This window comes from Augochlora pura, chromosome 9, assembly GCF_028453695.1.
Source record: "Augochlora pura isolate Apur16 chromosome 9, APUR_v2.2.1, whole genome shotgun sequence".
NCBI classification, from domain to species: domain Eukaryota; kingdom Metazoa; phylum Arthropoda; class Insecta; order Hymenoptera; family Halictidae; genus Augochlora; species Augochlora pura.
The window spans coordinates 11,437,125-11,452,083 of NC_135780.1; the positions used below are offsets into that span (position 1 = coordinate 11,437,125).

Consider the following 14,959-nt stretch of genomic DNA (forward strand, 5'->3'; position numbering starts at 1 on the left):
CTGCCACGTCGAGCTGACCACCTGTTCCACGCGCGTAATTTCCAACGATCGGGCCCGGGATCGGCCGTTGGTTTTCGGGGTCCGTACGAGAACAGAGTTCTTTACCGAGTCGAGCAACGCCGGTTTAGTTAGATTTGCTAGATTAGCCTAGACTATGCGACTCGATCCCGTTAGCTCGCGCGTTCAGCCGTCCCGGGGCTCGATTCTCGAAAGTTTTCCTCGCTTGATGACGAAGGACGCTCGTTTGCCGTAATCTTGGCTCGTTCGCGGCGCAAAAGTGAAACGACTCTAAAGAGGCTTATTTATCGCGCGGTGGACGCGGTCGACGCGATTCAGCTCGGCTCAACACAGGCTCGGAAGGCGTTTAACCTTTCCACGAGCATCGTGCACCAAACCACTATGCAGTACTGCGATGAAATCCGAAGAGAGCACCCATGCTCTCTACGTGCTAAATGCATCTAATATAACTACAAACAGCTACAATCGGAAGAATTTCATTGAGAGAAAGAGAGAGAGAGAGAGAGAGAGAGAGAGAGAGAAAGAACAGATTGCTCGCCGTTTGAAATCGGATGTCGCCGATGCTTATACCGCGCAGCTTGCAAAATATGCTCGCGATCGAATAACGTTCGGAACAATAGACGATAAACGTCTCCGTACGACCGGTTCGTGCTCGTTTCCTTCTTGATCGCTGATCAAAACGACCGAATCCGTTTGTGTCGTTGGGTCCCGTCGAAGAATATCCCGTCGCAGGATATCGGCCTCGACCGGCGTACTCCTCGTCGTTTCCTCCTTGATCGATCGTCGTCGTTCTCACGAGCAACGAATTCGGTCGTGTCGAGGACGCGCCTTCTTCTCTATCTCGTAACGACGCCTATGCGTTTTGGATGATCCGATGAGTCACAATCCGTCGTCTCGAGTCTCTTCGCTGAACATTCTCTACATACGTTTTCTTTTTAAATAGGAAGCGAAACGCAATTAGTAGATTTCAAACGGAAAGGTCGTGTCAAGGTTATGCAAAGCAAACGTACGTAGGTGGGCGACCATCTTTTTCTACGACTGTTTCCAAAAGGTCTGAGGACATGTGGTGGTGGTAGGAGGGTCCAAGCCTGGGAGCGCTGAAAAATAATACTGGTGGCAATTATCGAATGGCGGAACGACGACGGAAGAGGAGGAAAAGATGTGAACGACGAGGAACGACGGTCGTCGGATCATGGTCGTCGAAACGGTATATTTCGCGAGGCAGGCATGGAAGCGGCGATCGCGTTGTCCGGATCGCGTAACAACCTCGTTCGAGTAAACGTTCCGAGTAAATTGTCGTTTACCGCGAACACAAATGTACGAGAATACACGTTAATACGATTGGAATGCCACTGAAATTAAAGCTACCTTTCACGGGAACGTAATGACTCTTTATAAACTGCGACGTAATCCTGGCGCGGAGCGGAGAGGAGAGGAGAGGAGCGGAGGAGAGAGGAGGAGAGAGGAGGAGAGAGGAGAAGAGTGGAGAGGAGAAGAGAGGAGAGGAGAGGAGAGGAGAGGAGAGGAGAGGAGAGGAGAGGAGAGGAGAGGAGAGGAGAGGTGCGGTGCGGTGCGGCGCGCCTCGTGTCCCCCTCCAGAGCCTAGCTGTTCACCGCCACCGCTGCCGTGGCCTACTTTCTTAGAATATTCGAGTATCCGAGCGTCGATAGATAATAATACTGCGTTAAACGCGCGTAGAAACGAACAGAGTTTTCCTTCCTTACGCGCACCGTTTTCTCGTCCTTTTGCGAACGGTTTGTCTCCGAAATTGCACAATTAACGCGGAATTAGAAAATCCGAACGCTCTATCGCAACGCTTTCAGAGTGGAAGGAACACCCGATGTTGGCCAAGAGACCCGTAATGGACGGTCAGAGGACTCGTCAATGGTGCTATTGATAGTTACCCGACCATAAAATATTTCAAATGACGAGTCGATCCGTCTTAGAAGGGCCTCTTTTTTACGACAGGGTCTTTGATCCGGTTGCATTCTCCAACGGAGAGTAATATTTCGAACGAGAATATTAAAGTTAAGAACGGCGACAACCCTGACCTTCCCGAACATAATTGCACGAAAGAGACCCTTTTGCAGTTCTCGATTGTATTGGAAACGGGTTTTATGGTACGCCGGAGGTACGTCGCGTTTAATCGTTTTAGTGCCGGTCGAAACAGTTATACTTGAACGGCGAATACTGAAAGCCCGTGGATAATTTAACAAGCTTTCAGAACGTAATTACAGAAATTTCGCGAAGAATCAAAATTACAGAACCCTAAGTATATTTACGAATAATATTTTCACCTACTAAGTACACGGTGTACATTGTTCGTTCGTAAAATGTCTTAACGTTGAAGACAACGAGCAAAATAAATGGCGACAGCTGAAAGGACATTATTCCTGCAGGATCTGGCTAAGGGAAGAGGGTGTCTCTGGGTAAGTGAACCGTGTCAGGCAGCTCGCCCGAGAGCCTCAAGGGAGGGTCCTCAATTCTTTGACTCCGGTAATTCTACAATTACAGAGACTTGTTTCCGATTCGGCATGTTATATGCCGGACGGACTCGCGAATCGAGTCGCGAATCGAGCTCTCAGCTCTGTTTCCCCTGTCGGTTGCGCCACCAGGCCTCTTTGAATTGCTGCCCCCTCAACCCCCCCGCCCCCGTAGCCCCTTAGAGCCTAGGCTGGCGTACCATACCATCCAGTTGCTCCCCTCCTAGGAGCCGGTCTTCCCCTTTCTTTTTCAGCGTCGCGTCCGCGATGTACGATGCACACGGAGCGCACGATGCACGAATCACGGAGTCGTTATATGGGCCACGAAACACGGACGCCATTGCGTTCGACAGATTTGTAGAACATCCAGACGCACGAGCTCGCCTCCGTGACTGTATCGTTTTTCGGCGTGTCATAGTCATGATCTCGCCGTAACGGCCCGCTGGAAATTTCCTCGGTCCTCGACCGTCCGTATTGAGGATCGCTGGGATTTGAGGATCACTGGCGATAGTCTCTTGCGAAACTATTTTATTTTCTCGATCGAAAACAGAGTCTGTTCTTTGCAACCTTTCTCGACGGTGTTTCCGTACGAAGGAGATCCGCTCTGTCGTATGACGCGTTTATAGATCTCACAGTTGGATCGGGACTCGTTGAAATTCCGAACCAGAAAATTTCAGAGACGAAACGTCCCGGTACGTTTGGGATACACGCGTAATCATTTTGTAGCACCGTGTACCGGGTAGTATGCCTTCGGGGACTTGTCCTGGCGGTGGACGCTTAATCTTCTATAACCCCGACTTCTACGTTGATAGAAACCGATGTCTGTTTTGCGTGAAGCGAGGTAATGTCGAGCTTTGGATGTAGATGAATAATGAATCTAAAATTCGAAAGAAAGATAAAAATCTACTCCGAGTAACGGTAGAAAAAAAAATAGTAAGTGCACCGTAAAAAGATTTAAAACGCTACAATGAAATGTGAGGTTATATGTAGAAGCGCGATATATCTTCATGGAACTGACTTTTTATTGCGACAAACGTATTAAACACGTAATGCTATCTATTGCTAAACTACCATACTTATTGCTTGGAACTAACACTCTTTTTTTCACACCATGTGAAACATCGCGCTCCTTTCTACCCGCATACTCGCTGGGCGAGTGAAAATTCCCACATTTTCTATTTGAGATAAAGTTGTTTAACCCTTTTCCCGTAAAACGAGTCACGCTCGTGATAGAAATTTCAAATATAACCTACTAAGTACGAGCGTTATTCCCTTCTTTTATCGCCTCGAGTGCCGCGTCACTTCTACGCGGATGACGTAATTATTTACTCAGATCTCGAAATTAATGTTCACGTCAATGTGTACCTGGTACTTCTCCGTGTAATCTGGATCCGTAAAATACAAGAAAGTTAGAGAAATATACATGATCGAGTGTATTTAAAGATTTTAACGGGGCAAACAAGACGTTCTCGTAGAAAATACGAGGTTACGAGTGAAACGGCAATTGGGAGAAAAATTGAATATGGATCGACACCAAGAGGGGGCCCCATTCGCGCAGCCACCGAGAAGAGCGGGACAGTTAATGAAATCGGATAGATAACAAAGAATGTGTAAAAAGCGGAGCTACCTCCTTATTGCTGGAAAGCCTTCATTTGTTGGACAGTGGTATCGTTGGTTTTAGGGATGGTAGGGGGTCGGTTGTGTTCGTTCGGTTCTGCTCGGTTCTGTGCTCGGGTCTCTTGGTTCTGCGTGTTTCGCGTCGACTCCCCTGTCGCGAGACACGAGTCCCCCACCATTCTTGCGTGCCACGAACCAAAGGTTCTTGAATCATTCCCGCGCCGGCCGCCGCGAGGAGCGCGCGTCGTTTTGCCACGCTGTCACCGGTTACGCCACGAGTCGAGCCCGACTCGACTCGAATCGAATCGAGCCGAGCCGAGCCGAACGGTTGTGTACGTTGCGCAGCAATTCGAAACTCGATCACGCGCTGTCTTTCGGTCTGGTGCCCGTGTCTCGTTCCGTCTCTCGCGGCTGTGTTTACACGCGGTAATCCGCGTTACGCCATCGCTCAAACATCCAGTCCGCATCTCGAGTACGAGTCCGGAGGATCGCACGGCACCCGAGTCCGCGTGTTCAAAACAATATCGTCCGGATTTTGTTCCGGCCAGTGAAACGTACGAAACGATACGGAACGGATCTAGTGCATCGAGGAGTTTGGTGATCGGGTCTTACGACAGTGTGATTCGAGCGTACCTGTGGGGTTGCACACGTGCACTCGAGAGTCTAGCTAACCTGGATTTCGTTGCGTCGCATGCTCGCTGATACTTTACTGCCACGGTAAGTCGAATGGAAAAACCGACGCTTTTAGCTCGGATCGCTCTACCGCGTCTCTCTCTCCTCTCGTAACCGTGAACTAAGCCGTATAACCGCGGATCGAATCGAATCGAATTACGCCGTGCCGTCTCGCCACGATATCGCGAGAGGTTACCATTCGACGCTCGTAATTTCTCTCGAGATCTGCACACGGCGTAAAACGCGTGGCGTCGAGCGCCACCTCTCGAACGCTCCGCCAAGCCTGCGGAGTCGGGCCGCGCCACGCCATGACATTTTTCAAAGCGAACACATTCTCTCTCCCTTTTACTTTTTCGCTTCCCATCTGCTCGGATCGTGCCGCGTCGCAGGCCGTTCACGGCCGACGATCCAACACGCGCCGATTTTCCGAAGACGATACTTCTCGTTCGCCCCTTCGAAGCCCTTAGGCGTTAAGCATGTTGTCCCGTCAGAGAAACAACTCCTTCGTCGAACACGCTACTATTATATTCGATGCCAATCAACGACGATTGTCGGGGGGCCATTCTCGGATTCTGCCTCTCTGAAAGAGAAAAAAACACATGCGGAGGTTTACGATATGGTGTCCGATCGCCGACCGTGTTCTTCGGGATCACTAAATTTCGTCAGGAATTGAGAACGACTGCACGAGAAACGAGGGGAGCAACGAGCTGCGAATTACAAAGGATAATGGTCGAGAGCGGGCCGAGAGTGGGGATAGGAGAGCGAGATGGTGACGGTGTTGGCGATGGGGTGATGGGGGTGGGGCGCCGAGGAACAGGTTTAACGTTGCTTACATCGAGTAACAGACCTGTTCGAGTATATCTATTAGATCTCTGCTCGGCTATTCTCTCTGTTCTTCTCTTCTCTCGCTTCTTCGCGCTCGCACCGTTCTTTTCCACGCGGTGTTCTCCTTCTCGCTCCTCGTTGCCGAAGGAAAACCTCCTCGGCACCGAGATTTCAACCAGTCGATTGCGACAATCGGCGCAGGAGAACGGTTCGTGGGACAAGTCGCCGAGCTTTTTCGATCGAACGAGTGCGCGTTCCGTAATTTGTAAGCGCCATATTGTCTGCGACCACGCGGCGGACCAGCAGGCTGCTGTTCGCTGATCGGACGAACGGACGGGGGGGAAGCGGGACGATTCTTTCGACGATCATCTATTACACGCGCGAGCGCATATTCGAAGAAATAATACGTTGCACCGTTTCGCATCTTCGTCCTCGTGTCGTATCTACTCGTTACATGCTCCCTAGCAATCGTCCACCCAGCAACCTACCAACCTACCTATCTGCGTACCTTCCTGTCTACCTACCTACCCACCAACCTACCTACCTACCTACCTACCTGCCCGCCAGCCTGCCTACCTGCTACCTATCTACCTATCTACCTACCTACCTGTTCGCTTTCTTGCCTGCTCGACCGGCCGCCAGCCCGTCTGCCTGCTGTTGCTTCTGCTGGAAAAAGCAAGCGTTGTGGCAGCAGCCGCAGCACGCTTCTCTCGTATTCCACGCGTTTGCGTCGGATCGCTACGATCGCGTATAGACAACCCCGAAAAGAAAAGCGCGTCGCCGATCGTTCCGCTTTTTCCAAAGTATCCGTCGACTTTTGCTGCTTGCGTTATGTATCGCTGAAATCGAGGAGAAGCCTCGTGCCTCGCCGGCGCACCTGTTCGTTTAGACGAGAATTATCCGTTGCCGAGAGAAGCGGCGTTTATATCGGTGCATCGAGTACAAGGACCGCGCGCGGGGGCTCGCCTTCCAGATGTCGGGGAGGACCGGCACGACCGACGAAGACAGCGTTGTCGTCCACACCGCGTGCCTCCGCCTCCTCCTCGTTTTTCGTGGAGCCGACTCCGTCCGAGAGGACTCCCGTTCCTCCTCGGTAACGGTGCGGCGGACGAAACTCTGGAAAACAGAAGAATTTTGATCGCGTTTTCGTTCGAACGAATCCGGTAAACTAGAGGGAAGCGTAAAGGGTCGATGACCGCGGAGGAACGCGAGTTACGCGTTTGGTCGAGGGTGGGTAGCGTCGGCGGTGGTGGTGGTGGTGGTGGCGGTGCTGCTGCTGCTGCTGCTGGCAGAGGTGGTGGTGGTGCTGGGTGCTGGGTGCTGGTACTGGTGCCGGCGATAGTGGTGGTGGAAGGCAGCGACGGTAACGAACGTAAGGGGAGGCGGCCAAATCGAACTCGAGACGCGCATAAAGAACCTAATAATGTTTCTGGTTCGAAGTTGCGTCTCGTCGACGAATGTATGCGCTTTGTTTGCCACTCTCTCTCTCTCTCTCTCTCTCTCTCTCTCTCTCTCTCTCTTTCTCTCTCTCTCTGCATCCTACGATTCGATCGTTCAGGTCCTAGGTCGTCCGCGAGAGCTGAAGGCGAGAGGAGGGTTGCTCGGAACCGACGAAACAAACGTTCGTTCGTTCTCTCATTGAAGATGGGAGCCGGCGAGAACATGGCGGAGCAAAACGGTTGATCGCGACGAATCGAAACTCTCCGGCGAATAAATTGAAAGAGCGCGTTTCGTTCCCCTTCCACACGCCCCTCGTCGCCCGACTCGACGTGTTCCGCGTTCCATCAGAGAGGTCTACCTACCCGCGTGGTTCGGCAATGATTCAGGCGTGAGCGACGGTTAACGTCGTTTATCTGTTTCCAGAGAAACGAGAACCTCGATTTCGCGCTGAACGTGCCGCAGTCTCATCACCCGACGCCTTATCATCATCAAGAGGGTTACGCCATGGCCGATCAGGTGAGTTCCCGCGGAATCGAAGCGAGAAACCGACGAACGGAGGAACGCCGCGTGCACGTTCCGTCGGGGAGGGGACCCTCGCCGGCGCAATATCATCCCGGTCCCGGTCTCGTTCCGGTCTCGGTCCGGCTCCGGGGCATTCGGTCCGTCTTCCCGCAGAAAATCGCTCGCCTTGTCAAATCTCTGTCCCCGAGAACGACTCTCGCTGCGTGCGTCTCCTGCTCTCTCTCTCTTCTTGGCTCGAGTTTGGCCGTCGTCGCGTCTGCGTTTTGATCTCGAGGGAGAGACTAGAAGGGAACGAAACGCGTACGCGTTCGGCACGAGAACCAATCTCGATGGAAGTACACGATCTTTTAGACCGGGTATGTGGGTGTATGGATGTCCCGATCAGGGATCGAGGAATTAGCGGTTGCACACGAGACTCGCATCGCTAGAGGCGCATGGTTCTCTGTCGCGCGTCGCTTTCTCGAGTCGTTCTCGGAAACAGAGATCGCAGAAGGAACGATGGACGGTTGTTTCTCGAATCTCTGGTCGTGTGGATGCGGGTAAGGGGTGCGAGAGTGCGCCGGGTACGCAGGTACACTTTGTATTATGTCTATCTGCTGCTGCTGCGTGTGCCGACACACACACACGAGAACGAGCTCTCTTTCTCTCGTTGTGTGTGTGTGTCGCTCTGCTCGCTCGCTCGCTCGCTGCGAACACGAAGAAACACGGGCGAATAGGATCGCGAACCAGCCGAGAGAGAGCACCAAGCAAACCTACCACTATCTTGCCGGAGGTATATGTATATATATATATATATATAGGGGCGAAGAGAAGAAAGGGGGTGGTGGTGGAACAGGCGAACTGAGAAAGAAAAGTTTCGACCCGGTGGTGGAAGAAGATGGATAGATGCGTAGTCGATTCGGCGGAGACGGAAAGGGGTTTCGGGGGAGAGAGAGTGGGTGCGCTGTGGAGGAAGGAGTAGTAGGAGTAGGAGTAAGAGTAGGAGGTAAGAGTAGTTGAAATAGGACGGGATGGGACGGGCCGGGCCGGGACGGGACGGATACGATGTACGCGTACACACGATAGCGGAGGGGTAAAGCGCGCAGCGAAAAGGGACGGGGGGGATAGAAGGGAAGCGGGAGCGGAACGATAGAGTAAGAGAAACACCGCGAGTTAAGGGGTAACGCGCGATGGGCATGGGGGGAGAAGGGGAGGCAGAGGTAGGTGTACTCGATCAATAGGCAAGTACGTTCCTTCAAAGGAAAATTCCTGACGCTATTAAATCCAATTTAAAAACTTTTATTCCCCATGGCCCCGCATACATGGCGAATTTAGTTCCCTTTGTTTCCCGCCTCTCCGGTGTGCCCCGTGTGCCCACCGCACCCCGTGTGTGCCCTGTGTGCCCCGTCCGTGCCCCGACGGAACGTGTTTCGCGGCGGCCGTACACACAGAGCGGCGCGAGGTTTAACGAGTCGACGAGGAACGAACGACCGAAAGCGTCATCCAACGATCCCGGGGCCGTATGTGTGTGTGTGTCTGTGTGCGTGTGGCCGTTTTTCGAGAACGACGGCGGGAGCGAGGAGAGAGGCGCGCGGCGAGAACCGGAGAACCGGAACTGGAAACGGATACGGAAACGGAAACGAGTCCAAGTCCGCGAACCGGGCCATGTGGAGGCCAGAATTTTTCAAGTTTTTTCCGATTTCTGTCCTTTGTTACGCAAGCTCTTCCCCGCGCGTGTCCACGTTGATTCGCCGATCCGAGCAGGCCGCGCTACTTCGATGCGTTCGACCGTTCGTCAACTTTCCCTTTCTTCGTAGACGTTTCACACGCCCAGCTTCGGCGACGAGGATTTCGATATACCCTCGATTCATTCTCACTCGCACCAGCAGCAGCAGCATCAACGCCAACAACAACAACAGCAGCAGCAGCAACAACAGCAGCAGCAGCAGCAACAACAGTCGCAGCAACAAGCTCAGCACGATCAGATGCATAGCTATCAGGCACGGGTGAGTCTCGTTGGGACGACTGAAGGAGAGAGGGAGGGAGAGAGAAACCGGAGCGCGTGTGAGATTCATTTGAAATTCCTTTGAAACCGATTTCACAGATGATGCAGTCCACTGGCGGTATTCAACAGTCTCCGGACGGATTAAATCTGGATCCCGGAGGATATCAGCAATCGCTCTATCTGCAGCAAGACCACGCGATGCAGCCGATCAGCGTCGGGTAAGCCACCGCGTCGATTCGCGTTCACAGTTACCGAAGAGAACCCCCAACAGGCCGTGCTTTCTGGCTAGGGCGATTAATAAATTGTTCCTCACCTTTTTTTTTTAACATTATATACTCCGATATTCATGAAAATCCCGTATGTTGCACAGCTCGAGGTTTTTTCGCAACTTTTTCGTTGTGAAGAATATGCCGCGGCAACTTATGCGCTAGCACGGTGCGCCCGTTTATCTACCGTTTCTGTAGAGTCGCAACATCGGAGCTGGTAAAGCGTGTTTTACATGAACGCGATTTTTTTTTAAATGAATAATTCGGAACTGACTAAGACCCTTTTGAAAATAATTATCAAATTTTTTAATTTAAATCTTTCTGTTAAAGAATCTTTCTACGAAGATTTAGCGTTATTCCTTCGACGATTTTTGATACTACATCGATTACGCCAATTTCAAATCTCTTCGATCTCTTTCCAGCTCCAGTTATAACAGTCCGCCTGGTTCGTACGCGCCAATGAGCTCGCCGCGCCAGCAGCACGGAAGCCAGCAGCAGATGATGTTGCTCCAGCAGCAGCAACAACAACAACAACAGCAGCAGCAGCAACAACAGCAGCAGCAACAGCAGCAGCAAGCACAGATGCAACAGCACATGCAGTACATGCACAATCAGCAACAGCAGTTGCAGCAGCAGCAGATGCAGTACAGGAGTCCCACAGGGGGTAGTCCGCCGACAATTCAGTCGAGCAGCGTGCCCGAGCCGAACAACAACACGACTACCAGCGAGGACAGCGACGACAGTACTCCCCATTCTGGAATGGTTAGTCGCAAACGATTGCCATTATCATGCCGAACGATCTTCATGACTAATAACTATTATTATCGATACGATCAGATTACCGGGATAAAGCGGCCATCACCGGAGCCCGCCGACGTAGGAGCGAAGAATCAGAGGAAGCCAAAGTCGCAAAAGAAGAAGAAGAAGAGGGATCCGAACGAGCCACAAAAGCGAGTATCGTTCCTCTATATTTCTTCACGAGATTAACAGACTCTACATTGTCGATATATTTCCATTTCAGGCCCGTATCGGCGTACGCTTTGTTCTTCAGGGACACGCAGGCGGCGATAAAAGGTAAAAATGCAAGCGCGAGCTTCGGCGAGGTATCGAAGATCGTCGCCTCGATGTGGGACGCCCTGGACAGCGAGCACAAGAACGTGAGTGTTCATTTTCCTATATTCCTCGTGTGTAGCACCAAGCCATTTTCTTGTTTGTTCTGCAGGTTTATAAAAAGAAAACCGAGGCGGCGAAGAAAGAGTATTTGCAAGCTCTGGCTGCGTACAGAGCATCTCTCGTCAGCAAAGGCGCGGCCGAGAATGAGCAGCAGCAGCAGCAGGCGTCGCCACAGCAACAACAACAACAGCAGCAGCAGCAGCAACAACAGGTTCAGTACGCGACGTACGGGAACTACACCGGAACCGGGACACCCGTGAGCGTTTCGTATCAGGTCTATAGTCCGCAGCCTCAACCACCGTCTCCTCAGCAACAGCATGCGCATCCACACCCGCATCAGCATCAACACCAGCACCATCATCCGCATCCTCAACAGCAGCAGATGCAGATGAAAAAGTCAGCTCATCATCTTAATATGACGGGGAACCCGCAGCAGCAACAATCGCAGCAGGTAACACGTCACGAGACTTTCGTTGGCTTATTGTCAGACTGTTATCCATCGTCTTCGTTTCGAAAGCGGTTCACGTATTGATCTTCGTTTCTTAACCAGGGTATGATGAATAGTGGAATGGTGTCAACGCACATTGGTCAGCAGTCGCAGCAGTCGCAATCGCAGACGCAACAGCAGCAACATATGCAACAGCAGGTATCCCAGCAGCAATACATGCAGGTGAGCCTCACTGCTGCAAGGTGGATAATTTCTCCTACCGAGACCTAACGGTTTGTTGGTATGTTAGCAGGTGCAGCAACAACAAGTGCAACAGGTTCAAGTGCAACACCAATCGCAGCATCATCATCAACACCAACAGCAACAGATGCTGCACGCGAGCCCCCCGAAAGGGGACTCGCTGTCTAGCCCTTCGCCAGCCGGCAGCACAGGCCAGGCGACCATAGCCGGGCAAAGACCGGCGTCGAATGCATGCATTAGACACGGCTGTCCGAATCCTGCGGTAGCGAACAGCGAATGGGAGGATGAGTACTGTAGCAACGAATGCGTGGTTAGCCATTGCAGGGATGTGTTCACCACGTGGGTCTCCTCGAATCAAACTCCGCAACAGAACTTTTCCACCGTCAAATAAGAATACGTAGAATCATGAAAACGTACGATCATTCGAGCGCGCGTTCGACCGTCGTTGTCGTCGTGTCCGTTCATGTTCGATACGAGTATACCTGATCTAAAGCGTGTACATAAATTGACAAAGAGAATCGCGTAGGATCGAGCAACCTAAACCGATTACGCTAAACTCGACTGGTGCGCACAGGCATACGCATGGCTCGGTGTGGGACGCATGTTTTCGAGCCGTGCTCACGCAACGCGAACCGGACCAGTCATTTATCGTTTGTAGCTCTATATGTGACAACACGCGACGATGATACCGTCATCGCGGAAGAGTATTATGAAATCGCCAAAGTAGCCGATCGAATTGAATCGTAGTTCCGAAGCATCGACGTCGTCGTCCTTCCCCCTTCCTTTCTCACCCACCCTCCTCGACTTCTTTGAGATTTCTACGGGTCAGAAATGAAAGAACGATGAATCGAGTGTAAGGAAAAGTGCATCTTCTCTATAATGTTTCGTTAGCGATCGTTTTAGCAATTACGTGTCAACGTAGATCTCGCGCGAGACACGCCTCCAGTCCGATCGCGTCCCCGATCGTAGAGCTCGCGCATCAACTGACGCGCACTCGGTCCCCAGGTTCTTTCTGACGAAGCTCGACGAACCGTATGCCGGATATCAAACGATCCGGACGTGTTTCCGACTTGAGCGAGAGAGAAAGAGAGAGAGAGAGTGGCGGTAACAAGCAATTTATTTTTGTATAATTATACGAATAATCGGTGGAACTATAGCAATACGAAGGATAACGTAAAATGGCAAGCGAAGAGCGGCGAATATTCGACGACTCTTCGATACTCGCCGGGTTTATTCTCGTTGACGACGGACGACTTAGGTGCGTAGAATTTTGTTGAATAACCCCGCGAGCGCCGTGGACTCTATTTAACGCGAAATTATACGAGTTCGTGCACCCACCGCGCGACCATAATGCAAAAGCGCGGAAAATCGGGCGAGGTTGCGGCCGCCGTCTGCGTATGTCCCGCGTATTAATCCTTGTCACCCTTTGTCGGCGGCGATGATTCTACGCTCTCTGATAGCTGATTACTAGACAGACGATAAAACAATGTGGCAAAAGAGAACCGTGAACTCTGCGTTGCCGGTATTTCTATCGATGCAAGCGTTTTTAACAACCGTTTTGGTTTCTTTTTCCTCAACATCCTCTTGTACATAGACAAAGAAAATATTCCATAGATTTTCAAAGCTCCACGATGTAAACATAATCGGTAGTGTACCATACTATGATAACACCTCTCCCTCCCCCTCGATATATCGTAACAAAAATGTATGAAATATATAAATACAAAAAAGGAAACCGACTCGACACTAAAAATGTACGCGAGAGAGAACATGTACGTGTACATGGTGCATGTATACGTATAGGCGATTCGCTATTGTATGTACGTATGTATAGATGTACACCGTGATAGCGTAGCGTCGCGACACACGTGAATACACTAGACACACCACACACATACACACACACACACACATTGCATCCACTCGGCGAGCTGAATCGGACTAACGTAGATAAACCGAAAAATTAAAGGAGAAAACCAACTGAAAAAGTTGTCGCGTCGTCGGCCACGTTACGGAAGATTCTTCCCATGTTAGTCGTAATCGCGTCGATATGTATACCGAAGAAAAAACATGAGAAAAAGGCGTAAAAAGAGAGAAAATGAGCGAGCGAGAGAGAGAGAGAGCAAGAATGAAAGGAAGAAAAATAAGCAAAGAAAGAAAAGATGGAAATAAATCTAGAAAAGCTCGAATTACTTATCGTAGTGCTAGCACTTTGCGCCGAACGTATGCATACACGCATGCATATATGGGTGTAGGTGTGTAGGTGCGTGCGTGCGAGCGTCTGCCTGCGTGTATGTATGTATATGTACAATGGTGATTCGAATTTCCGACGAGTTGATTTTGAATTTCTGTTGATTTTCTGTACAAAGATGATACGATTAAACGAATGTCAGTGTGGAACATGCGTACACGCTTATGGGGTTCTCTTCGACGAGAGAACCCGACACGACCGTTGAACACTCTCCGGGGATCAAGAGACAGTGCAAAAGCGTCGGTAACGTATATGTAACACAATGACTATACCTTTTATTTAAAGTTATTTTACGAGGTACATTTATATACATAAAAAATGTATGATTAATACGTTTAAGCTTACGCAATATAGACATTCGTACACGTGCAATAACGTAATCGTAACATTTGTTTATCATCAACTTTAGCTTCTTATTTCTGGTTTCGATGCGAGTCAACGAATATACATCTAAACTGTATCGATTTTCTACGAACGATACCGGAATGTTGCAAGTTTCTTTGCCCGAAACTCATAAAACTCTCGTAAATTGTCAACAATTTATAAAGGTCCGTCGCACGCGAATGGAACAAGTGGCAACGAAAAGTTTGGTCGAGCCGAGCCGAGCTGAGCGAAACTGTTTCGGGATTCGAGTCCAAAGAGCTAGCCGAGAGGAGAAGAGTTGCCGCACCTGTGTACCATAATGGTGGATGAACACGGTATTGTATGTTGGTTTGTTCGTCGTGTCGAGGTTTGGCAGATACGAGACCAAATGGACAGGTACAGAAGAATCCGTGGTACTGAGCTCGAGACCCGAGTCGACCAAAGAATTGTTTTGCGCTTGATATTTCCATGATTTTTGGTAAAAACACGAGACACGACACAAAGCGAACGTTTGAGATTCTTTCGGACAAGTTCGAGCATGTGCGAACGCATGCGTTCGGTCTTCTTGTACTCCCATGCCCTAATCAGGGGCTTTTCCAATTACTGCGCGAGATCCACGATAAGCTGCATCCGCACGGATTTATCTGCGTACGTTTT

At 50.7% G+C, this 14,959-nt stretch overlaps 1 protein-coding gene across 2 annotated transcripts in view; it reads left to right on the forward strand.

Annotated features, from left to right (window-relative positions):
* The window catches only part of LOC144474773 (uncharacterized), a 24,016-nt gene extending 9,928 nt beyond the window's left edge, over positions 1 to 14,088 (forward strand). Inside the window, exons 3-11 of one of the 2 annotated variants that reach the window (XM_078190032.1) lie at positions 7,479 to 7,571; positions 9,374 to 9,562; positions 9,661 to 9,779; positions 10,250 to 10,589; positions 10,665 to 10,777; positions 10,849 to 10,984; positions 11,050 to 11,451; positions 11,551 to 11,670; positions 11,741 to 14,088. In XM_078190032.1, the coding sequence (XP_078046158.1) occupies positions 7,479 to 7,571; positions 9,374 to 9,562; positions 9,661 to 9,779; positions 10,250 to 10,589; positions 10,665 to 10,777; positions 10,849 to 10,984; positions 11,050 to 11,451; positions 11,551 to 11,670; positions 11,741 to 12,079 (1,851 nt within the window). In that variant the 3' untranslated portion in view covers positions 12,080 to 14,088. Of the gene's footprint in view, positions 1 to 7,478; positions 7,572 to 9,373; positions 9,563 to 9,660; positions 9,780 to 10,249; positions 10,590 to 10,664; positions 10,778 to 10,848; positions 10,985 to 11,049; positions 11,452 to 11,550; positions 11,671 to 11,737 lie in introns of both variants that reach the window. The other variant, XM_078190031.1, reaches the window with a different exon arrangement.
* The last annotated feature ends 871 nt before the right edge of the window (positions 14,089 to 14,959 follow it).